The sequence below is a fragment of the Emys orbicularis genome, chromosome 20 (assembly GCF_028017835.1).
Source record: "Emys orbicularis isolate rEmyOrb1 chromosome 20, rEmyOrb1.hap1, whole genome shotgun sequence".
NCBI lineage: Eukaryota > Metazoa > Chordata > Testudines > Emydidae > Emys > Emys orbicularis.
The window spans coordinates 966771-993737 of NC_088702.1; the positions used below are offsets into that span (position 1 = coordinate 966771).

Sequence of the window (26967 nt, forward strand, 5' to 3'; positions counted from 1 at the left end):
GGCTGAGAAAAGCTTTGCCCATGCACCGGAGCAGAGAGAGACTGCCCCTTGCCGGTCTCTCTGCAGGGCACTTGTCAATTGCTTCCGAGCTGGAGGATTTTTTCCTCCCTCAGGAAAGGCTTTCCAGCTGGAAGCCTGGGTTTCTGTATTGGTCTTTGCTCACCTCAGCCTGGAGCTGCAGTCAGGAAGTTCAATATGAAGTTTGGGACTGAGCTGCAGAGAAGGCAGTGTGATGTGGTGGATAAAGTCTGGGTCTAGGAGCCAAGCCCTTCTGAGTTCTAATGTAGTGCCTGTGGACTGTTCTGTGTTTGTACAGCGCCTGGCACAATGGACTTCCAGCTAATAAACAGGATTAATCGTCCACCTCCCAGCTCTGGCAGAGACTCAGCGTGGGGCCTTTGTTGACTCTGGGTCCATTGTGCCTGCTGGAAAATGGGGATTACCCCTCTTGGCCTCCCCAGGGGCTGGGGAGCAGGAATGCTCTTGTTCCTACCAAGGGATGCCATCCAGGCTGCCGCACAGAGTTGTCGGTCTCCTTCCCACTGCAGAGGGCTTTGTGTGGGTCTTGTTCTCAGTGCCCCAGGCAGCAGACTGGTGGCACCTTCCTTCGGGCAGCCTTTGGTTTGGCTGGGCAGATCAGCTCCCTAAGCGGAGTTTAAAGCTGGCTAGATAACGTATCGCAGCTTAATGAGGCATTCCTGAAGGCTGGAGCCCAGGCCGGCGGGACTTCCCTGTTGTAATGGGTGGAACAAGCGAGAGCTGTTAGCAATGCCATAGCAATAGGCTAGTTCCTAAGTCTTAGCCCCCGGTGGAGTGCTGGAGCTGAGTCCCAGGGTTTAACAGCTCAGGGGGTGTGGAAGTGGGCCTGACTCTGACGTAAGGTTAGTGACATTAGACCATTGGCCCGGGGAACCTGTATCCTGCCTGCAGCATCCAACAGGAGATGTTCAGGAGAAAGCACTGAAAGCGTCAGCAGTTACGAGCCCCGAAGGTGGAAGGCTGCAGATGGCAGAACGTTCCTGCCTGATGGCAGTGGTGTCCAGCTGACGTCCTGATCACTCTTCCCGCTCTTAGCCTGCGTCACTGGGCACGCTGGGCCATGCACTGTCCAGCCTGCTCCAGCCGCTGATGGTCTATGCGACCCAGGTGAGGGGGAGCTCCTCAAAGGACGCCAAGCTGTAACACAGAATAGTGCTAAATGCCCTGCCCTTCCCTGGCTCTTCTGGCGCTGAGGGGGGCTGAATGCTTTCGCTGAGTGGAACTTTTGTTACCTGGGCTAATGGAGAGCACAGGCCTGTGCGCTCCATCCTGTGGCCATGGAGTCTCTGCTCTGAAGAGCCTGCCTTGTCAGCCCTGTGTGATGCACAGGGGGTCTGCTGTCCTCCTGCCATTGTCCAGTTGCATTCATGCTGCCCCATGGCGCCTGGCATGTCTGACTGCGCTGGGAATTTCTCGCTCTCCCTAGCGTCTGCAGCTGAATCCCAGCATTACCTTGAGCTGACGCAGGAAGGACAAGGCCGAGACATTTTCCTCCCGAGGATTTATAGGCTCAACTGGCAAGAAAACCAGATCAAGAGCAGCTGCCCGGGCTCCTGGTTTCATTTCTCATGGGGTCTGGCTTTAATGAAGTACGTGGGTGATTTATGGGGCTGTCCTGCCCAGGCAGCAGTTCTCTTCCACTGAGTGACAGCAGCCCCGAGCCTGGGTGAGTCTGATCAGGGGTGATGGCGGCTGCTTCTGCTTGGAATGGGATGTTGTGCTGGAGCCGAGCTCTGAAAGGGCGTCTGTCCCTAGCCGGCAGCGTGAAGCCCAGCCAGCGGAGTAGTCCTGCAGGGAGAAATCCTCTCTCTCCTCTCCCCCCCCCCCCCCCCCCATGTGAGCTGTCTGTTCACTCACAGTCTGTGGGATAACAGACATTGACCTGCTCCCATTGCAACCACCAGCAGCTTTGCCACTGATTTCGGTGGGTGCAGGAGCAGGCCCAGGCCCTGTGTGAGGCTGGGGCCCGATGTTCCACTGAGCTGCTCTGAAAGCCAGGCCCCAGGGGCGAGTGCTGGGCTCCTGCCAACCTAGCCCTGAGCCCTGCCAAAGCACTGCTGATCCACCAGACCTGGCCAGTGGAGGCACTCTGGGAGAGGGCCTGCAAGCAGGCTGGATAACTGCCACCCCTCTGCCTTGGGCATTGGTTCTCTGTGGTCCTCAGGCCCCAGCTTTGCAGCCTGGTCCAAGACAGGAGCTCAGGCTGCGTTCACAGACTGCCCTGCGCTGCCCATCCCTGGGCTGCACGTTCCTATACTCTTGCTCACACTCAACTGACGCTTGTACCTGGGCCCAGCTGCCCAGACCTCCCCAGGCACCCGGCCTTTCCTTTCGCTGTGGACCCCGATAACAACTGCATCTGCAGCCCCGACAGCTGCTGGGGCCTCTTCGGATCCTGCTTCGTGCACTTCATCAGAGTGAGTTTGATGGGCAGTAAGTGCCCCTCAATCAGTGCTTTGCAGCTGGCTCCCTGGGAGCACCCCTCAGGAGATGCCAGGTAGCTGGAGAGGCTGGGCTGGCGCCCAGAACATGGTAAGAAGTTCAGTGCTGCAAGGGTACAAAGGACATTGCCCTAGCAGAGTGGACCATGAGGGAGTTGTGGCAACAGCTTAAGGAGATTAATGCAAAGGCCAGTGGCATATAGAGTTACAGGAGGGATGTTCCTGTGGATGCTAATCCAAGGGCCCCTGCTTTTCCCTCTGTTTAAGGTCATTTGTCTGGAACGTGCCTCGCCTCACATCTCCATCTAGCCGCTCTTCCTACAGGGGCATACGATCCTCTCGGAAGGGCCCGGGATCCCTGCTCAGCCTGCCCAGGATGGGTCGCACCATACCACAAATCTTAAAGACCTTGGCTTGGAATTACCAATCTGTGGGATGATGTTGTGAATTGGTGCCTCTCCCCTTCGCTCTGAAACACAATCAGGACATTGTGTAGGGTCCAAAACAACACCCCTTCCTGGCGGTTAGTCACTAGTAAAAAACTGAATCGTACCATAAAGCTCAGCTCAGACCTTCCCCTGAGGCCTGGATACTCCTGAAGATCCTCCCTCTGGGCTGCCCAACCCACACCCTAGATCCCCCCTCTTTAATGCGCTACTCCCAAATCTCTTCTTGTCACCTCCCCATGCATCAGCAGGGAATCAGCAGACCTCACTTAACCCTTTTAGCACCTGCCGACAGGGTGGGGCCTCTCATGCAAACACCACCAGCTTGGTACACACCCTGTTGTTATTGTTCATTGTGATTTATGTTGGTTGCACATAATGCTTTTTACAGAATGCATCAGCAAAGAGGACTCAGTCCTGGACTGTCTGAGACACAATGCATCCCCAACTGCCCCTCCACCCTGTCAGCTGGAGGGACTCCCTCCGTGCCTACATTATTTTCTCTCCATGCCTGTCTCCTCCCACACTCAGCTTTCTCGCTCCCACCAGCTCCCCTCTTCTCTGTGATGGTTTCGCTGTATGAATAATACCATCTTATTTTGCTTTGAGGCCGTGACCTGTGGTCAACTGTATGCTCAGCTGCCTCTTTATTTTAGTAAGCAACTCCCCTCTTCCTGCCCCAGGAGACAGTTTGGTGCTTTCCCCTGTCTCCAGGGTGAGTAACTTTAACCCCTTCACTGGTGCAGGTCCGGTCCCTAGCTCCCAGCAGGGAGTTTCCGGCTCAGTTGAAGTGGGACAGGGCTGGAGGATTTGTTGGCAGCCCAGGCTGTTTGGGATGATGCACAGTTAGCAAACATCTGTAAGTGGCTTATGCTGGAGGTCAGACTAGATGATCTAAGGGTCCTCATCCTCTCTGATGCTACGAGGCCAATAGCATGGCAGCCCAAGGGGAAAGAGAAGGGGCTTGTGAATGTGGCGCTAGACTGGAGTGGGCAGAGCTGGGTTCAGCTCCTGGCTCTGGTGCAGCCCCCTGTCACATTGGACCAGGCACTTAGGCTGCAACGTTCAACCCGCTGTGCACATCCGTGTCTTAACCTGGCCTGGTCCTTGATCTCCCAGCTGTAGAAGGGCAGCCATCACATTTCCTTTCTCTTGCCCTCTGGCTTGTGTATTCACACTGTGAGCTCCTCGGGCTGGGTCTCTCTCCCTGTATGTACATACAGCCCTGAGCTCCGCCACAGCCTAGTGACACTGGTATAATGCGGATACTACACCTGAGGGGATTGGATAGCCTGGGGACAGCAGATCCTGCCAGGAGCCTGCAGAGTGTTCCAGGGCCTGGGGTTAGCCACCCTTGCCCCTCCCCTGCTCTGCCTAGTGGGCAGTGCCCCCAGCAATGGGGGAGAGACAACTGGGAGCTGCACTCTAGCGGGATGGTGCTGAATGGGCTGCCCCCCTTCCAGCCCCGGCTGTTTGTCAGTCAGTTTGCGTGTGTGAGGCCGGGCGTGATATATTACAGCACTCCCCTAGCCTGGTCGGTTTGGATTGAGCTGTCCCTATCCAGCTGCAGAGCGGCACATGCGCCTCCCGTGTGTGATTGCTTGGGGAGGGAGCCTCGTTTGTCTGTCTGGGAGCTGTCAGCAAAGATAAGGCCGTTCCGAGGGGGCGGGGGGAGGAGGCGCTGGCCCTCTGGGAAATGAGGGAAGGAAGCATCCGACCCTGGTGGAACTGGGCAGTGGAAAGCGCTACGGCCCAGCTAGAATGAGAATGGGGGTGGGGGTGTTGCTCAGACGTTCCTGCTCCCCGTCACAGACTGACACTACTGTCCTACTGGGTGCTGACTGCACAATGCCATTCCCCTTGGAGATGAGATGGGCTCTCACTGGGCGGAGAAGCACAGAACTGTCACCCCATAACCACGCGTGGGGCAGGTCCTGCTAGATAAACCCAGAATCAGTCGGTGGCCGAGCTGCAAGGGCTTAGCTCGTGTTCCCAGCGAGGATGTCTTCAAACTTAGGGGGAGTGTCTGGGCCAGATTTTCAGTGGGTGTAAATTGGTGGCACTTCATTGGCTTAGATGGTTATACTGATCTACACCATCTAGGGGACCTGTGCCACATCCAGCATTTTAGGGATGGGCCAGCTCCTGTAGCCCTGACAAGGCCTCGGTGCAGATGCAGCCCCTGGACCTGCTGAGCGTGTGTGACTGCTGAGCGCTTGCCTGGCCCTGAAGGGTCTGTCGCACCCTGCCTGCCTGCCATGGAGGCGGCTCAGCTCCGCCGGTGCCATGGGCTTTGCCTGTCTGCATCTACAGCCAGACCGGGGGTGAAGGTGGCCTCAGTGAGGCAGCTACAGCCGGACACAGGACCAAGTGCTCCCTCTCTCTCGAGAAGCCGGGGGTTGAGTTGAGCCCCTGCCCTGTCAGCAGGTGTAATGGGGTTAGGGGAGCCCAGCTCAGGCCATGCGGCTTGATTCAGCACCACTGACAGCCAGCCCCAGGAAGGGCCTAGCAGCCAGACGCTAACTTCAGGAGCCCAGGATGGGGCACTAGCCTTGGCGGCACACTGCAGCCAGAGGCTGAGGCTGAATGTTCCTTGTACCCTTGAAGTCAGGTTTGGGATGGAACACAGCTGGGGGAGGAAGGGGAGCTTAAGCCTGAATGAACAGCTAATGGGAGGAGATGAATGAGGACACATGATTATTCTTGGAGAAAGACTTTGAGCCCTTCCTGCAGCCCATGGGTGACCTGCCTGTAGCTGAGCTGCCTGCAGGCATGGATGGAGTAGGCTCGGAGACACGTTAGGGAACTTGGGAGTACTTGAGCCTCTGGTTTCAGGGCCGTTTGCTGCTCCACTCCTACGAAGTTAACACAATGAGGATGAGCGGCTTCCTGAACAGCGAGCGTCTCCTGCCAGCACAGCACCCAGCCACCACCACTGGCATGAGGAAAAGGACAGGCGAGGCCAAGGGGTGAGCATTTCCACCTCCCCGTCTCCTGTGCCTGACTGAGCCTGTTGCTCACGAGGGGCTGAGAGCAGGTGGAGCAGATGAGGATACTGGCTGTGGGTGCTGCAGGTTGCTTCCTGAGGGACTGGACCTTCCCCAGGGCCCTGTCCTGGCTCCCATGGAATCCCTCCTTCCATCAGAAGGAGAGTTGGCCTGGTGCCTGTGACCTTTGCAGACAAGGGAACCTGGCCTCGCCTTAGGAGAGGCTGACGGCAAGTGTTACTTCCGTTCCAGTAACAGCGAGAGGCCCCAGCCAAGTGGGCCAGATCCTGCACAGAGCTGGTGTGAGACAGTCTCTGCCTCCCCTCTTGCCATCAGTGTGACCTCACTGCCCTCAGTGCAGACCTGGGCGTGCAGGTGAGAGGACAATGTCGCGCTCTGTTGTTGGACTCCTCCTTTTAGACCAGAGCAGAAGGGGGGGGAGGGCGGCAGCAGCTTTAAGGCTGAAGGCAGCTGCTGGGGAGATTAGGCTGTCCATAACTGCTTGTTCTGTTTAGTCACATGAAGCTACTTCACCTCCAGCTCCCTCCGGTAAAACGATCAGGATGTGCTGAACATTGGCCTGGCTGGGCCAGCAGTTTAGTGGGGGTGCACCTTTCCAATGGGGGGAGGGGCTGAGCCAGGCCTCAGCCAAGCAAACTCCCGGGCATGGGCACAGGTTGGCTGAGGACTGGGATACAGCCACGTCCCTTCTCTACTGGGGGGTCTGAAAACCAATTAGGCAGGGACCCATTTCTTTTCCTAATTCAAGCCAGTACTGTGGAAGACGTTGCACTGAATGGAGGGGCCTGATGCTACCTCTCTTGAGACAGTGTCATCAGGGACTCCTGGCTGGCAGGCTGTGTGGAGCTGCCAATTTGGCAGTGGCCCTGTTCTGACTTCATTGGGTCACATGGGGTGAAGCTTGTCTGCTGCTCCCTCCCCCAGCCCCCATGCAGGGATGCCCAGTGCGGGAAGCAGATGTGCACTGATTTCCAAGAGCAAAGGCAAGAGCCTCTCCTCTCCTACAGGGATTGGGGTTTCTCGCTCTCAGCTAATGGCTTGCAGGCTGAGAATGCCAATGAACTAATTACCTCACTCTGAAGGGCCGAGCGATCAGTTCTTGAGCAGAATGGGCTGCCAGCTGACCCAGAATCTGGCCTGGAACAGAGGCGTTTGGGGGGAGAGAACAGCAGGGCCCCCTTTCCCTCCCCCTGCCAATGTAGGGTGGGATGTGTATAATACATAAATGGCAGTGCTGAGCCTCTCTTATCCAGTGTGGGCTCCGTGCTACCCAAGGAGCAGGCATTGGCCAAGGCCAACTGAGGTGCTCATTGTGGGCAGCCTCTCCTAATACGATTACTAACACTTGGAACAAACACTATAATTTCCCCTCTCCCTATGTTGGCTGCACATTAACCACATAAGCATCGTGGCTCCCCCGGAGATGGGTAACCCATTTTACAGATCAGGAAACTGAGGCAGAGAGCGCGGCGGGGACTTGCCCAAACTACTTTTCACGCCGGGTTCCAAGTGCAGTGGGTGCTGCTGCTGCTTTGGCCAGGGCGTGGGCCCAGCTTTGTAGAGCGTTGGCGGTCAGTGTTATTCTGGCAGGCTGCCAATGTTGCCTGAGGAACGCAAGTCAGAGAAGGGTAATGGTGACTTTTTAAAGAGTTTATAACTCAGCCCAAGCTGAATGGAATTGCCTGGGACTAGCAAAAGGCAGGGTGCCAGTGTCAAGGCTTTGTCCCTGCCCAATTTCAAAGGCCTGCTGCAAACAATGGAGATGTTACAGCTTCTCATAGAGAAGGACAAAAGAATCTTTTATAATGGAAAGTGTTAGGCAAGCTAACTACAGGGAGAGCTGGCACTGCCCCCCAGAACAGTGGGCAAGGATCATTGCTGGCTCCTCAGGCCTCTGGCAGGTAATGATAGTGCCTGCCTCAATAGCACTCCTGTAAGGATGTGGCTTGGTGGTGGGCTGGCTGAGGCTAGGGGTGCTGTGGGGCTAGTACCCCCAGCCTCCTGCATGGGGGAAGGCCTCTTTTTATTCCCACCGCCCTGCTGATGAGCAAGGTGTGAGAACTCGGAGCAATAGACGCAATGCAGACCGTGTTCCAAGCACGCCGAGGAAGGGCACGGGGTGTAAATAGGCAGACCGAGGGCCCTTCCCCACTGCCCAGGCTCTCTGGAAGGATCAAGACAGCACGTATGGCTGGAGTCCAACTGTGCACTCCAGCCTTTGTCCCTGGGTTTTAACTCCGCTCTAACCATAGCGGATAGTAACTGGTAGGCTGGTGGGGAGCAATTGCTGGAGCTTTGGCTGGGACTGGGAGCCGCGTCCCCGCTATTAGCAGAAGGAGAACTTGCCTTAAGCACGGCTCTTTGGTTTGTGGCCAGGCACGGGAAAGGGAAACGGAATCCTCGCCCATGTTCTGCCTCTTGGTCTCATTAATTAGCACTCGCTCGGCAACCGCAAATGGATTTTGCATCCTGCTGCTGCAGGATGCCTCAGGAGTCGTCATGTATATAAACCTGTGTGTGTGTGGCATTGTAGTCACATGGCCAACATCACTGTTTGTGGCCCCACAGCGTGCCTCCGTCTTCCATGACCTGTAGGTGAGAACGTAAGGAGGAGATTTTCAACGGCGCATGTGGGGGAGAGCTGCCCAGCTTCCAAAGGGAGTTGGGTGCCAAACTGCCCTTGTGCCTTTGAACCCCATCCTGCTTTGCCTCCCGCAGCAGACTAAGCCAGAGAGCTAACCAGGAACAGGGGAGCAGATTCAGCGGTGCCCTCTTGTGTTTAAAATTAAGCATCTGCTGGAGGGTTTTGCAGAACTGGGAGCGCTTAAAGCAGCGTGTGCATTCTCGAAGGCCTGGGCCATGTGGGGACTGGCCCAACGTACAGCTGCACCACCGCAGACTGGCAAAGCCCCTGCTGAGGGCAGCAGTGGAGCCGAACCCTGCTTGAAACCAGGGTAGCTTGCACCTACCAAATCAAGGCTAATAGCAGTTAACTCTGCACTAGAGGCTTGTATGGGTGTGGCCATGAATGGCTGAAATCGGGACCGATCCCCACTGCACACAAGACCTATAGGCCCTATTCTGCTCCCCTTGACTTTAACCGAGCAGGATCCAGCCCCTCAGCACGTGGATTGTGTCTGCTCTAAAGGTGGTTCCTGGTGCCTGTTGAGCAAACTTAATTTCTTCCTCACAGACTCAGCCTGCTATGTGCTGTGCGGAAGGCGAGCAGGTATGTGGCAGGGCTGGCTTTCGGAAAGGGCTGGTCTGTGACTGATTTAGGTGTAAAACACTTGGAGGGTCAGAGCCCCCGGAGCTGGCTCCGGGCTGCCCAAGAGGAAGTGCCTGTACCCTGGCAGAGATGGAGGGCAGCATGCAGGAAGGTCTCAGGGGAGCCGGGCTCTGAAAGAGGCAGACAGCCCGGGTGGGGTGTACAACAGCTATCATTGTGCTGAAAGTCCCAGCTTTACGCAGACACGTGTGCTGCAATGTCAGCTCGAAAGGACGTGCCCAGCTGCCCATGTCTATGGCCCCGTGTCCCTGAGAGTGAAGTCAAGAGCTCCTCTCAACAGCCCTGCCCCGAGCACTAAGGAGAAGTCGTCCCTTGATGAGTCCCGTAGGAGCCAGGCCTGCGCGCCTGTGACACGCTGCGGCGCGCTCGAATCCCCAGCTGTAAGAAGGCACGCAGGAAGTGGCAGCAAATGCCAGAGCTGCCCTATCTGGAACTTCTCCCACCCCGCTGGGTGCAGGCCCGTGCTTCTTAACAGAGTTTCTTCCTTCCCTTGGGTTTCTTGCTGGGTTCTCCAGCTGCATCACTGTTTCCTAGCCACTGGGGCAAGTGCGCTCGCGCCTTTCCCTGCCGGCAAGCCTGGGGAAGCCTAATTGGATATGGCTGGACTTTGGATGTGGTTTCCATGGAAACCCCGGTAGCAATGGTGCACTCCCAGTGTGCATGCTGGAGAGAACTTTACACACCCCCCCCCTTTTCACTTCCCTGCTGGTGCGGTAAGGTTACAACAAGCAAACATGAAAGCATCCCCCCTTTCCTGCACAAGGAGGCAAACAGCTTTTGGGCTATTTCCTTTGCTTGTTTATTTGTAATACCCTTTGCAGGAAGGAATGGGCTGTCAGCTGCTCACACCCCTGAGCATCGTCCTGGCAGTTTGGAGCATTTTTATAAACAATTGCTTAAGCTACAAGCCGTGGAGCTTTCCAAACAGACCAGGGAAAAGAGACCAAGGAGCTGGGTGAGTCAGCCTGTGGGTTTGTTCACCCACGAAGGATGCTCGCACCCAGCCCCAGGCAGAGCTGCTCAGAGCAGGTGTAAGGTGCTGTCCCTGGCTGGGCAAATGGGGAAATAAGACTGGGGCCCTGGTCACAGGGGAGCCAGTATCTTCTGGGATCTGCTCAAAGGAATCCAGTGGCCAGGAGGCCTGAGATCTGGTCTCGGAGCTGCCTGCTGCAGGACCTAGGACAGTCTCTTCCTTGCTCCCCTCTGACCCTGTGTCTTTATTTAGACTGCAGGTTTTGGGGGGCTCTAATTACTTATGTGGCTGGCGAGAGTGGGGGAAAGGAGGGACAACCGTACTGGGCCCCTGAGCTCAGCGCCCCCCCTCACTCCCCAGTGCTGTAACATCGGTATGACTAAAGTGAAAGGGGAGGGGGTGACGCCTCAGCGAACACGACTCCAGTCTGAGTCTCTGGCAAGCCTAATTCTCCACGCTAGAGAGCTGTTTGTCAGTGACTAACAGCGGCTGGCGTGCCCGTCTTTCCCACAGAGCTGCTAGGAATCACAAACCCGGGATGGAAAAGCCCGAGGAGTTCCCATCCCCTTCCCCCCAGCACTGTCCAGGTTTGTTCTCTAGTACATTCTCCAGTCTAGGAGTCAGTGGTTGGAGGAGACTCCTGCTTGACTGACCTGTCTGAGCCCAGAGACATCTCTGTGCTGCCGCTGTCCTCGCTCTGTCAGTCTGGGAACCCCTTCGATGTTGCCCCCTGAGACCCAGCGAGCAGCCAGCCTGGCTGTCATGCCTAGGACTCAGGGGCAGCTCCAGGCACCAGCGCAGCAAGCGCGTGCCTGGGGTGGCAAGCCGTGGGGGGCGGCCTGCCGATTGCTGTGGGGGCGGCAGTCAGGCGGCCTTCGGCGGCGTGCCTGCGGGAGTCTGCTGGTCCCGCAGCTTCGGCGGCAATTTGGCGGCGGGTACATAGAGCCGCCCCTGCTAGGACTCCTAGCCTTAGCGTCTTTCCAAAGCTCTGCTGAGCCAGGCAGTGATGGGGGCAGAACTGGGCCTTTACTTAGCAAAAAGGAGCTGAAGAAGTGGTTTGAGTGTAAGCTCTGTGGAGCAGAGACCAAGTCTCCCTCTGCGTGTCTTATGGAGCTGGGTGATGGTCAGTGCTTAATGAATACAATAATGCACTGCCCCATCGGAGCCCCACGTACGCAGCCTGGGGGCCCAGGACTCTCAACCCCCATGGGAGCAAGAGCTATGCAGATAAACAAGGGTTTGCAGGAGCCAGCCCTGGTGCTTTCCAGTGCGGTGTCCCCAGCGCAAGCCAGCCTGATCTTCAAAGCCAAGGAGACCCTGCTTCCTTACTGCTTGGCCCAGGATGAACCTGCTGTTGCCATGGGAACCTGATGGGATCTTTCCTTACAGCAGGGTGTCTGGGTGTTTAATGTTGCAGTTGAAAAGCTGGCTGCCCCATTGTGTTGCTCTGATTTTGCCCCTCCGTCCGCAATTAGGAGCAAGGGGGCCTTTAAGGGGCCATTCAGTCATGTTAATTGACAGTGCAATGCTCAGGGTGGAAGCGGGTGATGCCAGGTTCTGCACAGGGGGCTGGGCCATTCTAAGGCCCAGCGTGAGCAACAAATTCATTGGGAGGGGAGGCCCCTGAGAGCAAAGGGGGCTCGGTGGAAGGCCGTTCAGGCATTGCCTAGGCTGACTGAGAGCGCTGCGGCCGCCTGAGCTCTGCAGCCCTGGGTTGGCCCTGGCCCCCCTGCAGGCTCTGCTATGCACTTGAGAGAAGCAGCATGGGCTAGATAAGGCACAAGGCTGGGAGCCAGGAGACCTGACTTCTGTTCCTGGCTCTGCCACTGATCTGTTGGGTGGCCCTGCACGAGTCACCTGCCCTCCCTGGGATTCTGGTTCCCCTCCTGCCCAGAGCTCGGCAGTGCAGGGCGTGGCTCTTGCTACGCCCAGCGTCCAGTGCAAGGGGCCTGCGGGGAGACCGGTGAGGCAGGCCCTGCGCTCCGAGTACAGCGCTCTGTCCCTGCGTTTACAAGCCAAAGGTGCAGGGCGCAGACCACAATCTCCATTTCTTTCTGGGTTGGCCTTTGCTAAACCCCAGAGCTTTTATCCGGTGGTTCCTGCTGCAGCATCCAATAGGACTGCTGGTATCCGAGTCCCATCATGCCACATGCACAGATGGGCTGCCCCTCCCCAAATGGGGCCAGCTGAAAAGCTGCATGAGCCACTCCCTGCCTCCAAACCAACTGAGCCCCTTACCACTGCCCGGCAGGTGGCCATTACCATTCCCAGGCCAGGCTCTGCCAGACAGTACCCCACCCCAAGGCAGCCTGCAAAGATCTGGCCCTGGCATGCAGCTCACCTAAGTGCCTTGGGGCTGCCGGCCCCCTCTCCATGGGGCTGTCTTGCACATGACTCTCCCTGCGCCTGGCCTCTGCTGAAAGCCTTGTTCTAAGGCAGACAGGCCTTTCTACCACCCTGGTGTGGAGCCTCCGCTCCCTCTGTTTAGTTTTTAAAGCAGCTGGAGAAGTGTGTCGTCCTCCCCCCCGCGCAGTGTGCCTGCGTGAACCTGTGATAGACAGAGAAATGCAGGGACGAGAGCAGGAGAGGGAAAGCTTTTCCCCGGAGGGTTCTGTTCCTGGGATAAATAACCTCGTCTAAGCCAGGTTCCAGTCCGTGGGCCCCACGGGAGAAACCTGACCTTGAACTTGCCCTGGAGTTTACAGACGCTCTCCCATGCTGGAGTGCAGCAATTCAGCCGGTTCCCTACAGACCCTCCTTCCAGCCTGCGTTATTGACTGCAGGGACCCTGCTGCTGAGCCGGCTCCGGCACGCGCTGCTCCAATCAGACAGGGCTAAGTGAGCACGTGTTACCGCCGCGTGTCACAGGTGCCCAAGGATGGAGATGAAAAGCTACGGGCCAGATCCTGCCCATCTGTGCTGCTGTCACTTACACCAGTGTTTTTCAACCTTTTTTTGGGCAAAGGCACACTTGTTTCATGAAAAAAATCACGAGGCACACCACCATTAGAAAATGTTAAAAAATTTAACTCTGTGCCTATATTGACTATATATAAAGTAATTCTCTTGAATAGGAATCAAATAAACACAAAGAAAGTATTTTATAATTACTTTATTATGAAATAGTAAGTAAACAGAAATATGAAAAATTATAAAATACTTTATTCAGTGCGCAACCTGGGCCTGTTTGGCTGAACACAAAGCTGATATTCTGAGCTATTTATAGTCCTTAACATCAGTGGTGGGATTCAAAAATTTTAGTAACCAGTTCCGACATTCAAGCATGGTTTAATATTTTTTTCCCACGGCACACCAGGCAACATCTCGCGGCACACTAGTGTGCCGCGGAACAGTGGTTGAAAAACACTGATACACGATTCCCGCGGCACTGCCTGCCTGAGTAAGCATTAGCAGGGGGTTGGTGTTAGTGGTAAGATTAGAACGTGAGTCCTGGGGCTTCATGGGGGCAGCTGCTACAAGTCAAGCCAAGAAAGACTGTGCCTAAAAGGGGCAGCTCGGGCACTGGACACAGTGTCAGGACACCTGGGTCCTGTTCCTACTGCTGCCACTGGGCAAACTGCCTCCCCTCTGTTTCCCCTCCCGCTCTTTGGACTGTGAGCGCTTTGGGGCAGGGCTCATGTTGGGGTTCTGGACCCTGTACCATAGCCAGTATGAATTCCCTCACACTCTACCCGCGGTCTCCATTCCCAGGGGCCAGGCCCTGCAGCGTAGCTCATGGGAAGGAAGGCAGGGTGTCGCTAACTGGGTGCTGTCTCTAATCACGTGCCTTCCATCCCGCTAGCTCTTCGTGATCGACAACGGCGCCGATGACTGGCGGATAGCAATGACTTATGAGCGCATCCTTTACATCAGCCTGGAGATGCTGGTTTGTGCCATACACCCCATCCCTGGGGAGTACAAATTTTTCTGGACAGCACGTCTGGCCTTCTCCTACACACCCTCGCGGGCAGAGGCCGATGTGGACATCATCCTCTCCATCCCTATGTTCCTCCGCCTGTACCTGATTGCCCGGGTCATGCTGCTGCACAGCAAGCTCTTCACTGATGCCTCGTCACGCAGCATCGGGGCGCTCAACAAAATCAACTTCAACACACGCTTCGTCATGAAGACTCTCATGACCATCTGCCCCGGCACTGTGCTGCTGGTCTTCAGCATCTCCCTGTGGATCATCGCCGCTTGGACGGTCCGTGTCTGTGAGAGGTAAGCCAGAGGTGGGATTAACCAGCTTTCTCCTTGGAGCAGCGAGTGGCATGCCGCCCTCCACACAGGGCAGGAAGGGGAGGAGATGGAACCCTTCCCGTCTTCCCACAGCTGGCTAGAGCCCTGGAGAGGGGCTCAGCAATGCTAAGGCCCCCCAGAGATGAAGGGCTGACGCGATGATGTGGGCTCCGTACAGAACTCTCCCTCCCTAAGGCAGGCACCCCTAGAGCCTCTGGGGTACATCTGCACTGCACAAACAAACCCCGGGGCAGCTAGTCGCAGGGCCTGTGTCAGCTGACTGGGTTTTCACTACGGGGTGACGTTCCTGCTCGGGCTGGCGCCTAGCAAGGGGGGAGGGTCTCCACTGCTACGGTTAGCCCCGGAGCGTGAGCCTGAGTCAGCTGACCTGGGCTCTGGGGTTCTCTTCAGTGTAGACGTACCCAGGGAGCAGGATGCAGGAGCCGAGTGCTTTGCGGGTGTCCTTGGTGCCATGTGAGCAAACCCAGGGGATGTGGGTGTGGTGCTGTGCAAGCACGGCCAGCTGGCTATCCAACACCCCCCCGCCCCCGGGATCGTGGGGTCCAGGTATGCTGGCCAGCGGGCACAGGCCAGGCCAGTGAAAATAAATAAATGGCTGCCTGAAAATGGAAACCCAGGTTTCTGTAGGCAGTGCCTTCCCAAAGTACCCAGCGGAGGGCCGCCTTGCCAGGCTTCAATGCTCCTGTCCCAGGAAGGCTGTGTGCATGCAGCGCTCCCAGGCCTCTCCGTTCTCACCAGCAGCCCCATTCTGCCATGCCAGGCTCCCCTGCCGTCCTTGGCAGGATGACAGACCCCTGCTAATTGCCCCCCCCCCCCGGTCAGGGTTTGACAATGGGCAGAGCCTATCTACCAAGTCACACAAGTGTTACAAGGAGAGAATGGTTCCCAGTGTCCTAAACTGTATCTGGGGGAGAGGTGCGGGCAGCTGGGGTGACTCCCCTCACCAGCGAAGGCTGGGCTGGCTCAGATGGCCTGGGCCCAGCCCCATTCTGCCAGGCGCAGTCTCCTGTGGAATAGTGCAGGGGGAGCTGCTGGAAACACAGAAGGTGCAAAATGACTTGCCAAGCCCCAATGCCCGGGCTCTCACTCTCGCTTCGCTGAGAGCAACTGTCATGACAACACGGTTACACAGCAGCTCTGGGCGAGCATCTCGCTGGGATTTGTGCACGTCTCTCGAGGTTGCTGTGGAGACAGCCCTGTACAAGGTGTGAATGTGGGGCAGTGAGTGCACTCCTAGCCTGGGGGTGGGGGGAGAGGGTGTAGGGATACGTCTCCTTCTGGGCTTTTCATTCTCACAACCCCGCCAGGCCGCCTGCAGGCAGAGGGAGGTTACGGGGTCCCAAATGCTCTCCGCGTTGTTTTGGGGCCAGAACAGAGACGTGGCTTGACAGCCGGATCATATTAGTCATGACACGGGAGGGGGGACTGACAGCTGCTGGCATCCTGCAGGGCACGCCTGGCATTTCCCCAGCCTCCCCCAGCACGGCAAAGATCTGTCCATGCAGGTTCCTAATTAAACCCTTCCAAGTGGGAATTAGCACGTGGGGCTGAGCTCAGCGGCTTTCCCGGAGGCTTGGTCTGACAGCGACAGGTTTGGAGAGGCAGGCTGTCCCCGGGTGAGTCAGACACCCACGGTGCCACAGCTTGCCAGGCAGCAATTAGGCACTGAGCACTTTGTGGGCACGGATAAGGGATCTAGCTGCTGATTTTTCCTTGACTCCAGGCACATAAGCAGCCTCTGCTGGTGCCCTGCTCTCTAGTGCTGTCTCTTTGAACCCGTTTTGTTCTTGCTGCTAATTCATACCCCTCTGCTCTCCCGGTAGCCCCCTATCTGTCCAAGCAGAGACAAGAGGCGTGTCAGGGGGCAGAGGCTCTACCCTCGATCCAGCCCCTGTCCAGACTTGCACAGCCTCATGCCCCTACAAGTAGGGCAACTGAGGCAGGGCTGCTGCCTGAGGGCCCTCAGCAACTAAGGGAGCCCTAGAAAACTGACTGAGCGGTGGACAGAAAGGGGAAGCAGTGAGGCTAGCAGGGAGCAGGCAGATGGGCACAGCTGGGTGCATGGGACATGTTTGTAAGACGGTGGAGAGAAAAGTTCCCTGCAGGCATCTCTTTAAGTCTGGCTGCGTGGCATTGACTGTGGACGGGCAAAACTCGCTGGCAGTGCCCCTGCCTGCCGTTCAGCTGAGAGGCCATTTCCCAGCCACTCCCCAGCCTCCCTCCACGGCCCAGGAGTCTCTGGCCTCTTGTCACCTGAAAACCTTTTCTGGAAGGGGCAACCCACCTCTGCTGTATTGTTACTGTAGGAGCCCTAGTCAGGGGCCAGATCCCCCTGGCGCTAGGAGCTGAACAGCACAGAACACAAAGACAGTCCCTGCCGCAAGGAGCTCCCAACCCACGTATAAGCCAAGAGACACCAGAGGGCTGCAGCCAGGCAGACGGGAGCACAAGTGAACAGTGAGACAGTGCTGGTCAGCATACCAGGCCATGGACTCTGCCCACCAGCAGCCGAACGGCTGTCCAGTTCTTTGTGCGCATCACAGCAAAGGAGAGTTTGGCAGCGGGACTGGAAGGCGGGTGCAGAAGCGGCTCTGGGGGTGTCCTCCCACACGTGAGGGCAGCGCAGGAGAAAGTACAAAGCGGCTTGTTTGAAAATGTAACAAGTGGGCACTGGAGGCTGGTGTTATGGGCCAATCAGAGGCGAGCTTCAAAAGCTCAGTAGTGACTGAGAGGATAGGCAGGTGGGGACTGGGGGGAAGGGCCTGGAAAGTGAAAACCAGCCGCTTGCGTGGGGTGTGAGAGCGAAGTGACATGGGGAGAGGGACAGGCTAGGAAAACGGTCTCTGCATGGCTCTGAGCAGGGCAGACTGCATTTGTCAAGGCCAGAGAGACAGCCAAGACAAGGGTGAGATCTAGCTGTGTGGAGGGAGAGGCAATGGTTGGGTTAGCTGCATTGCCAGGAGCCCGTCAGATCGGGACCCCGCAGCGCCAGGTGCTGGGCCAAACAGCCCCTGCCTCAGGGAGAGAAGAGCAGGGGGTGCAGGGAGCACAGGTACTGCGAGATACTCCGGCACTATGGTAAGGCGCCCCTGGAAGTACCTGATGGATGGATAGACAGACAGGGAGGGGATAGGGGTAGGCCAGAGGCTCAAAAGCTGGCGATCCTCAGCCTGCTGAGTCGGTGGTGCATGGCCCTGGCTCTGTCTCTGCGCTACTGGGGGCCAGGGGCTGTTTGATGCAGAGCAGTGATAAAAGCACTAGGAAGCCAGAGTAGCTAATTGATCAGAAGGACTCTCAGCAGCCTCGTTTGCATGTTTGCCCTGCACCTGCCATTTACCTAACAATAACGCTGGCTCTGGCTGGCAGGGCTAGAAGTGCTATTGGGAGCCTGGGGCCTGCTCCCTTCCCCCTGAGATGAACTTGTCCAGCCCATGTGGGCTGGGGAAATCATGGAGCGGGAGAGCAGCACAATCAGTCTGCGAGGAGGATCAGGGCTGCCAATGAGGGGTCAGGAGATGCGCTCTGAGGACTCGCAGGCCACCTGCACGCAGGCCTCTGCACTGACTCCCGGCCTCCTGCTCAAACCACCCCGGTGCTGCTTCTCCACTCCCCCCGCTTCCTTTGGATCTTTGGATCTCTCTCTTCCTTGGGAAGCCCCTGCTCGCTGCCCAGCCTTCGCCCTTGCAAGCTGGTCATTGCTCGGCGGAGCGACACAGCCTGTTTGGGCAGCAGAGAGCCCCCTCCGTAGCATTCGCGTCTCCCTCACTGGCTCAGTTCTGGTCCCATACATGGAGGCTGTGTCACAAAATCCTCTCCTAACTCCCAGAGACACAGCCGGGGACATGGCACCTGCACCAGGACCAGACCAGCCCTGACGTAAGGAACCAGACTAAGCTCCCCATGTGTAAGCCCTCAAGGATATTCCCCACGGCTGGTCACCACCTGGCCGAGGGCCCTCCGCTCCCTGTGCTGCTGTGCACCCCAGGGGAGGCAGACGGGTCCTCGTGTGTCCCTGCCCTACCTCGCATTGTGAGGGCTAATCAGGACTTGCAGATGAAGCCTTAGACGAAAGACCCCATAGGTGGGCAAAGTACTGTCACAGCTGGCTGCCCACCGCAGGCCAGTCCGCCACCAGAACCTCGTCATTCGTGCACTAGGGGTACCGCCTTTCCCAAGGGCTGGTGCAGACGATGGCGGTGCCACAGCTGCCGTTCACCTCTGCGCAGGGCAGGCAGTCGGGGTCTCCCCGGTGGGAACTGCGCAGGAATGCGAGTGCTGCTCTCTCCTGGAGCCCCGCGGGAAGAGCGCTTGCAGCACCGCTTCAGTAGCTCAAAGCTACTCAGTTCTCCAGCTTGCTGAGGGAGAGACAGGCGACACCTTCCAGCTGCACCTCTTCCCCGGCTGGGCAGGTTCCATCTTCCGCCCGTTGTGCTTGGGTAGCTCTGGCCTCCTCGCTTCCAGCCAGTGTCAGTGTGGAGTCAGCAGATCGACAGCTTGTGCTTTGCACTGCCATGCCCAGACGGTGCTGTCTCTCCCTGCACAGCCCCGCTTTGGGTTAGCCGCTGCTACTGCCATGCAAGGAAAGGATGGAGTTTCCTAGGGCAGACGGGCCTGCCCAGATTCACTTCACTGGCTGTACCCTGGGTCGCTGTCACTCCAGGGGGCAGGTGCACTGGGAAAGGGGAGCCTCAGTCTGGATTCCTGGAACCTGTTACCAACCAAACCAAACCCCGCTTAGAGCTGTGCTCATGCATATCGCTGGCAGAGCGGGAGCAGCTATGCCTGGCAATGGCTGTAAAACACCAGGAAACCACGTTCTCCCTTTAACCTGGTCTGTACAGACGGCGCGCCAGGGTTTTCTCTGCCAGTGGGGGCCAGATGTGAGTACAGACGTAACCACCTAGAGGAGTCATGGAGGACCCAATACTCGGCCCTGGTGAAATCCCCTTTGTGCTGCTGCGGCCTAGCCTAGGGCCTGAGAACGCAGCCTGACCTTTGATGTCTTGTTGGAGTTAGCACTTTGTTCAGTGCTATCACATCACATCCTTGGAGTCTGAACCGAGCCACTATCGACAGAAAAACGTGCTCCGAAGCTGTGCCGAGTAATCCAGGCCGTCTGCTTTGCAGCACTGAATCAGCTCCCTGCGGGTTTGCTGCCACCAGAGGTGCAAAAAGCCCCAATAGCCAACTGCCTCACGCCAGGTTTCTGTCCGCTCCTGTCAAACTGAGCCTGCGATCTGCTGGGGGAGTTTGAGCTTCAGGCCGAAAGGCGTTATTGGCAAATCGGAGGGGTGAAAATAGGGGACTAATATTGATATTAGAGCTGTGTTTAAAGACCCAGATCAAGGAATGTCCCTCCACCCCCGTGCTGGGCGCTGTCCTACAGACCTTATGCTCTAGGTCATTAAAACTCTCTTGCAACCTGGGCTTATGCTTTTGCTCCCCAGACAATGATAACTGTATTACGGTCATGCCCATATTGTGCTAGGGCCTGAACGAACCATAGTGAGAGACAGAGTGTACGGCATGAACAGCCACGGCTCAGAGTCTTAGATCTTTAAGGCCAAAAGGGGTTATAGTGATCTCCTGCAATTTCACCCAGTAATCATAGAATTGTAGGACTGGAAGGGACCTTGAGAGGACTTCTAGTCCAGTCCCCTGCACTCATGGCAGGACTAGGTATTGTCTAGACCAGCTCTGACAGGGATTTGTCTAAGCGTCTCCTAATTCCTGTCTCCAGGCCATAACTTCTGAGTGAGCTACAGCAATCCTTTAGTAAGACAGCCAAACCTGAGTGAAAAATTTCAAGGGAGAGAATCCACCAGGTTCCTAAGAAAGTTGTTCCAATGTTTCCCTCCCTGTTTAAAAACTCACACCTTATTTCTAGTCTGAATTTGTCTAGCTACAGCTTCAGCCACAGGATCACATTCTGCCTCGCTAGATTAAAGAGCAATAATTTACTAGTCTGTTTTTTCACCCGTGTAGGTACTTAAAGACCATGGTCAACACTTAATCTTCTCTTGGTTATACTAAACAGATTGAGCTTCTGAAGTCTCTCCCTGTACGGCAGGTTTTTCCAGGCCTGGAATTATTCTTGTAGCTCTTTATAAACCCCTTCCAATTTTTCAACATGCTTTTTGAAGTGTGGACACCGGAACTGCCCCCCGCATTCCAGGAATGGTCTCACGGATGCCCTAGACACGGTCCTGTTCCAGTTCAGTGTTTCTGTTTACACATCCCTATCACGTTGACTCGCTCGGCCAGCAGTGCACTGCAAGCTCAGGTTCAGCTCAGGTTCTCTGCCATGACCCTACTACGACTTTCCAGGACACGGCAGTGCACCAGCATCCCGAGACGTACGACCTGGCATCGGGTTATATTAAAATGTATGTTGTTCACATAAGCCTGGCTTAGCAAGTGACCCAGGTCACTCTATGGCGCTGCCCCATCCTGATGGCGTGTGCGTGCTCCCTATGCAGAAAGGAAGGATTGTTCTCTCCGTTTACAGACGGTGGCACAGAGGGATTACGTGATTTGCCCCAGATCGTGCAGGAACTGAACCCACAGCTCCTGACACGCAGGCTCATGCCTGAAGCAGCCCATCCTGCCATGGAGATGGTAAAATCAGCTGTACCTGTGCCAGGGACTGCAGGGACCTTCATTGGTCCTTTCAATGGCTCTCTGCAGCCTCTGCTTTGAAGTGGGGGGCACCTGACCCTCTTCTCCCCCCCTCAGGTGCCTTCCCCCCAGCTGCCTGACCCCCCTGGCACTGCTACCTGTGCACGGGATTGCAGCACCACTCAGGTTTGGCCTGGCCCCTCAGCTGCGTGGCCTGTGCTTCCAATATCCCTGCCTGAGTAGGGGAATCTTCAGGATCTCTCCTGGCACCTTGGGCAGGAAGTTATGGGAGATGAAGCTGCCGAGAGCAAGAGACCTTTCATCTGCTTTCCAGGTGCCTGGACTGGGCGGGGTGCCCGGTCACTACAGAGCACTATGACTGCCTGGTCTAGGTTGCTGGGGCCCGTTAAAGGGGAACTCGGATTGCTTTAAGTCATATGGAAGAGGGCTGGTGCCACACGCCCTGACTGCACAAGCTTTTCTATGCTGCAGTGATAAGTCTGGTTATCAGACGGTGCCATGACAGTGTGGTTTATGGGTTCTGTATTTGGGGGATTTAAATGGGCTGGCAAGGTCCCTGGGCTCTCCTGTCCCCCGTGGGATTGGTCTGGAAAATGAAATGTAAATAAATAAGCATTAATAGTAAAAAATAGCCACTGTACAAGTTAGCAAGCACCCTACTCCAGATCACAGCCACGGTAATGTTCGGCCAAGGATATTGCTGTAGTGGTATGGATCAGCAACCACGAACGAATGCATCCTTACACCTCCCAGCTGGGCGAGGTCTGCGAGACACAGGGATTGTGCCACCGAGACCGGAATGCAATCCTCTCTAGGGTGGCCCACAGAATCCATCAAGAAGCAGCAATGCTACACGACTGTTTAAGACCGGAAATACAGAATAACTTTGTATCCAACTGAAAAGGCAGGTGTCAAAATGCAATTAATGGGGATGGAATTGGGCCAGGACACAGGCTGGCAGGGCAAGCAGCCCCCACCAACCTCCCTAACCCCCTACACACACTCTGCTGAGCAGGGGGCAGCTAGAACGCAGAATAATGATTTGACGTGTTGTACTAGTGCTGCCCAAGCATAACGGCCAGGAGAGCTGGTGGCTACGTTAGAGGCAGCTGCAGTACAGGGAGTGTCTGCCAGCGCAGAGCTCCACACAGAGAGAGCGTGAGTGAGTGAGTGTGTGTGGGGGTGGGGGAACCGGATCCTTGTGTGTGTCTGTCACCACTGCCTCGTGCTGGTGTGGCTGTGCCGGCAGACTCGCTCCTTGCTTTTAGGACCAAACACAGGAGCCCGAGCTCCGTGGCCTCTGCTGAGGCTGCACTCAGGGCCCATCAGTGCTAATTGGGGTGGTTTTGGAGCTGTGGGCACCTGTGACCTGGGGACCCCGACATTCATGGGATGCTGCGTCCCTTGGTCGCTTTCCCCCAGCTCCATTCATCCTCCCTTTCCCCTCTGCATTTCACAGCCCTCTGCTCTCTCTTCTCCTCCTGGCTGCTGCTTCCCTTTTGTTCCCTGCTCCTTTCCTCTGCTGCCTCCCAACCCCCTGAGTTGCCAGGGGTGGGTTGTGGTTTTTCAAAAGGCTTTGCGTTGCTTAGCAACCCATCAGTATGCTTTATACACCGCGCCTGCTCGGCACAGGGGTTCTGGCTGAAGCACAGTGAGGTTGCCGGCTCCCCCACTGAGGGGGCCACATGTTTTGCCCCCATCAGAACAATTATCCCTGGTGTGCTGAGCACAATGACCCCTCCCCCATCCCACTTTTTCACATTCCAGAAAGTTCACACCCATTAAGCTGCTTGGAGCCAGGTAGCCTGCAGCACAGCTCCCCCAGCTACAGCTTGTTCCACCCCATTTCCGGGGGGGAGGGGGGAGATTCTGGGGCTATTGGACTACCATGGGCCCCACACCCATTCTGGCTTGTGGAAAAAGGCATCCGTTCCCAGTGACCAGCGGCAGCGTGAAGTGCTCCCTGTGGGTATGGCTCGGTGCTCTCCAGATGGGCACTGCATTACCCACCTGCCACAGACCCAGCTGCAGCTGTGTTTGGCTCACTTGTCACCCTTGTCTCTTAGCTCAGCCTCCCCAAGCCAGCTCTGCTCCGTCACCACTGCCGGCCTCGACCCCTCCGTTTGCCCACTTCTCCCTCGTGGTCACTCCCCTCCCTTCCTCTCCCATGACACCTACACAAACCTGTCGCTCGCTCGCTGTGGGCATTGCCTAGGAGTAGTAACATGCATCCTTGGACTCGGCTACTCCACTTCCAAACTGGGCTGAGCTTAGAACAGCTCTGTCAGCTCCCTTGGAAGGAACACACGGTCCCAGAGGCGAGGCTTGGCTTGGCTTGGTAGGGAATGGCCCTGCACTGGGGGAAAGCAATGGCAAGGGAAGCTGAGAGGAAAGCAAGTAGCCTGGGCGAGTGCTCCCAGCAGCAGCATCACTTGGCGTTGCTTGTTCAGGGGAAGGCGGGTGGTGGAAATGAATGCTCTGGTCTGAGCAACTGCATCAGCCTTTGGTGTGAGCGTGGTCCTGCAGCCGCTCTCGCAGCTTTCACATGGCAGTGCGTGCCAGCTGTCCTGCTGGACAAGCTTCATCTGCTCAAAAGTGCTTTTTGGGAAAAAAACTTCGGTATGTTGACCTGTCCCTAACCCTTTTCCTTCTCAACCTCACCAAACTGTTCTCATCAGCCAGGCTCCTCCGTTCACGTCCTGCTTGTGGCAGCCAGACGACAGCTCCAAGCCCTTTATCAGAGGCATACAGCTGCCTGATGATGGGGAAGTACTTTTCCAGGGGGAGGAACACCCTGCTGACTGGTTAGCAGAGAAAGAAGTAACCCGCCAAGTGAAAATCTGCCTGTGAGAGGGTGTGCGCACGTGCAGCAGAGGAATGGTTTAAATGCGTAGTGGCGAGCGAGGCTGGAGTAGCAGTCATGGTATTGGCAATCGCCTCAAACAGAGCTGGGATTCCTGAGTCCACCCCCCCCCCCCCCCTCGCTGCAGTAACATCTCGCTATCCATGGCTACGTGTGTCGTTGACCAGACGCACTGTTCTGTGCTGGAGTGATGCGGCGCAGCCAGGCTGCATGGGGGTTGGGGAGAACTGTAATTGTCTTTGCTGCGTGTGGCCCAGGACTCCTCGAGTACTCTGCTTACTAACTGTTGGCATGCTGACTCGAGAGGGTAGGACTGTATGCTGGTGGATCTCTTTCCCAGGGGTACAAGATCCTAACACCACCTTCTATTTATATAGCATCTTTTATCCAGAAAGATGGCAAAGCATTTTACAGACAGACTGGCCTTAGCTGGAACTGACTCAGGGGGAAAGAGCGCCACCTACTGAACTGACAACACTACTTCTTGCAGCCCCTGGGTTTACCTGGAGTCTCGTGTGCAACAGCTACACATTTAGCTTTTGTGATAAAGCAAGATGAGCGCCCAGTCTGGCACAGCGGCACACTGGTCCCATGTAACTGGTTGTGCAGAGAAAGGGAGGTGAATAGATGGCACTGAGATCTCCTCACTGCGCATGGTTCAACGGTGACCTCCATCTGCCTTTTGCAAATACAGCCCGGGAAGGGGTGTGGGGGGTGTCTTTCTGCTGCCCCTGGTTCCGTGCAGCGTTCCTGGACTGCCTTGGCCTTGGCAGACACGGTTTTTCTAAAGGCTGTGCGCTAGTTCAAAGAGGAATGAAGTCTGGGAAGTGTTACGTGGGAGAGCAGATTACATGCTCACAGTGGTCCCTCCTGGCTTTGGAATCGATGAATCTGAGACCGACTATGGCAAGAGAGAAGCTTGTTTTGTTTAGTGCTGGGGCCTCCGGGACCTGCCTTTCTGACTTCCTACAGCCTCTAGCTAGGCACTGGCTCCCTACAGTATCCTGTCTCCTGGTTCCCAGAGAGTGCGGCTGTGCACTTGTGGGGAGCCTGTCTGGTTTTTCTAGCCTGGCATCCCCAGGTGGGTTGCAAAGGGCACAGTTGTCTTCATGTTGTGCTGGGAGATGGTCTTTAACTAAGGCCTGGTCTACACTAACCCCCAACTTCGAACTAAGGTACGCAACTTCAGCTACGTGAATAACGTAGCTGAAGTCGACATACCTTAGTTCGAACTTACCGCGGTTCAGACGCGGTCCACACGCGGCAGGCAGGCTCCCCGTCGACTCCGCGGTACTCCTCTCGCCGAGCTGGAGTACCGCAGTCGACGGCGAGCGCTTCCGGGATCGATTTATCGCGTCCAGACCAGACGCGATAAATCAAACCCGGAACTTCGATTCCCAGCCGCCGAACTAGCGGCTGGGTGTAGACAAGGCCTTAGATTAAAAAGTTATGAGGCTGTTTTCAGCAACTCCCCTCAGCGCAGGAGGCTTCCCACATCCTTTGGTTTCCCAGTCAGCCACACTGCAGCATGTGACTTCCCAGATAGCTGGCTGGCCCAGTGGCAGTCAGCATTCTCAGAGATGCTTTTCAGAACAGCTCCTATGGGACTGGGGAGAGGGACACTGAGCTGTAGGCAAGCTCAGGAAATGAGGCTTTATCAAATGAAGCCCCCAGCATCATCTGAGAACTCTGCCTCATCTCTCCCGGCATTCAGGGTATGGAGGTTTTCCCACCTCCTTCTCCCAGGACCTTGGTGATCTTTCCTTGAGGGAGGAGGGCTGAACACAGCTCCCCTCCGCTACAGCCTGTCAGTGCCACTCTGCATCAGCCATTGCCATCCAGATGATGCAAGGCGCTCCCTCCTCCAAGGGCGGAGCAGGCGGCCTCCACAATACTCCGGAGACTTGCACTCAGAGCCCTGCGTTGGGCTGCCTCTGTAGCACTGGGCTAGCCAATTAATTGTGGTCTCTCTCACCCCTGAACAGCTTCGTTACGGCAACTCGGAGTCTGTAACCGAGAGAGGAAGTCTGGTCTTCTCCAAAGCAGGCATTTTTTGCCTCTGACCCTCCGCTTTAGGAGTAGGGGACTGAACTGACTCTAGCGCTGTTATATACACCAGAAGCCTCTCACCCATATAGAAAACAAATAGCCCTGTTCCTAATTTGCACTTCAATCGTGTTCTCCATCTCCGATCCCAGAGCGCTGCGGGTAAACTTTAATCCCTGTGGGAGGCCAAATATCATTATCCCCTTTTGTGGGAACTGAGACCCAGTGTCTTCCCCAAGGGGCAGCGCTGGCAAAAGAAACCAGGAGTCGGGACCCCCGGTCCCCTGCTCTAACCACTAGACCTCTCTCTGCTAATACTAGGGTGGGGAATGTGATATTAAACAGATTCTTGTCAACATAGTTTTTTATGCTTGCATATTTCATTAGACTCTCCAGATACAGGAGACTTAGGGAAATAAAAATAATAATAAAACAATCCAGAGAGTTCTGAGTTGAGAAACTTGGACAAATTGATTTGGGGGAAATTGCCAAAAACTCCATCTGTTTTCCCTTAATGATTTCACAAGGAAGCTGAGCGAAACCCGCCCCTGAGACGCAAACAGGCCTTGGCCGATCCAGCCACAGCACCCCATCAAGCATCTGCTCCCTTCTTCTCCAAAGGGGCCTGGAAATAAACATCTTGTACCCAGCAAACAGATGAAGAAGTCTCAGAGGAAACCATGGCGTCACGGCTGGGTCTTGAAGACAGCAGGAGCTGTGGTTCTCATCACGTCTGGAACCCAGGCCATTGGGAACTGCATCACAAGGCTGCATGCCTCTGAGAGGCTCCGTAGACACAGCTTGCTGCTGCTGGTTGGAAGTGGCTTCCAGTCTCGACTACCATTGCACCTGTACAGAAAGCAATCACGGTAACAGCACGTTGGGCTATGCCCTCTGCCGCCTGCCAACCAGTGCCAGTGCCTCTCCCCCTGGAGTGCTTACATCCCAGCCACCTGCCCTCTG

The 26967-nt window shown here is 56.2% G+C and overlaps 1 protein-coding gene across 2 annotated transcripts in view; it reads left to right on the forward strand.

Annotated features, from left to right (window-relative positions):
* The window catches only part of KCNN3 (potassium calcium-activated channel subfamily N member 3), a 54069-nt gene that overhangs the window by 6255 nt on the left and 20847 nt on the right, over positions 1–26967 (forward strand). The window contains exons 2-4 of one of the 2 annotated variants that reach the window (XM_065419830.1): positions 13999–14417; positions 18662–18705; positions 23609–23612. In XM_065419830.1, coding sequence (XP_065275902.1) covers positions 13999–14417; positions 18662–18705; positions 23609–23612 — 467 coding nt within the window. The remainder of the gene's footprint in view (positions 1–13998; positions 14418–18661; positions 18706–23608; positions 23613–26967) is intronic. The other variant, XM_065419829.1, reaches the window with a different exon arrangement.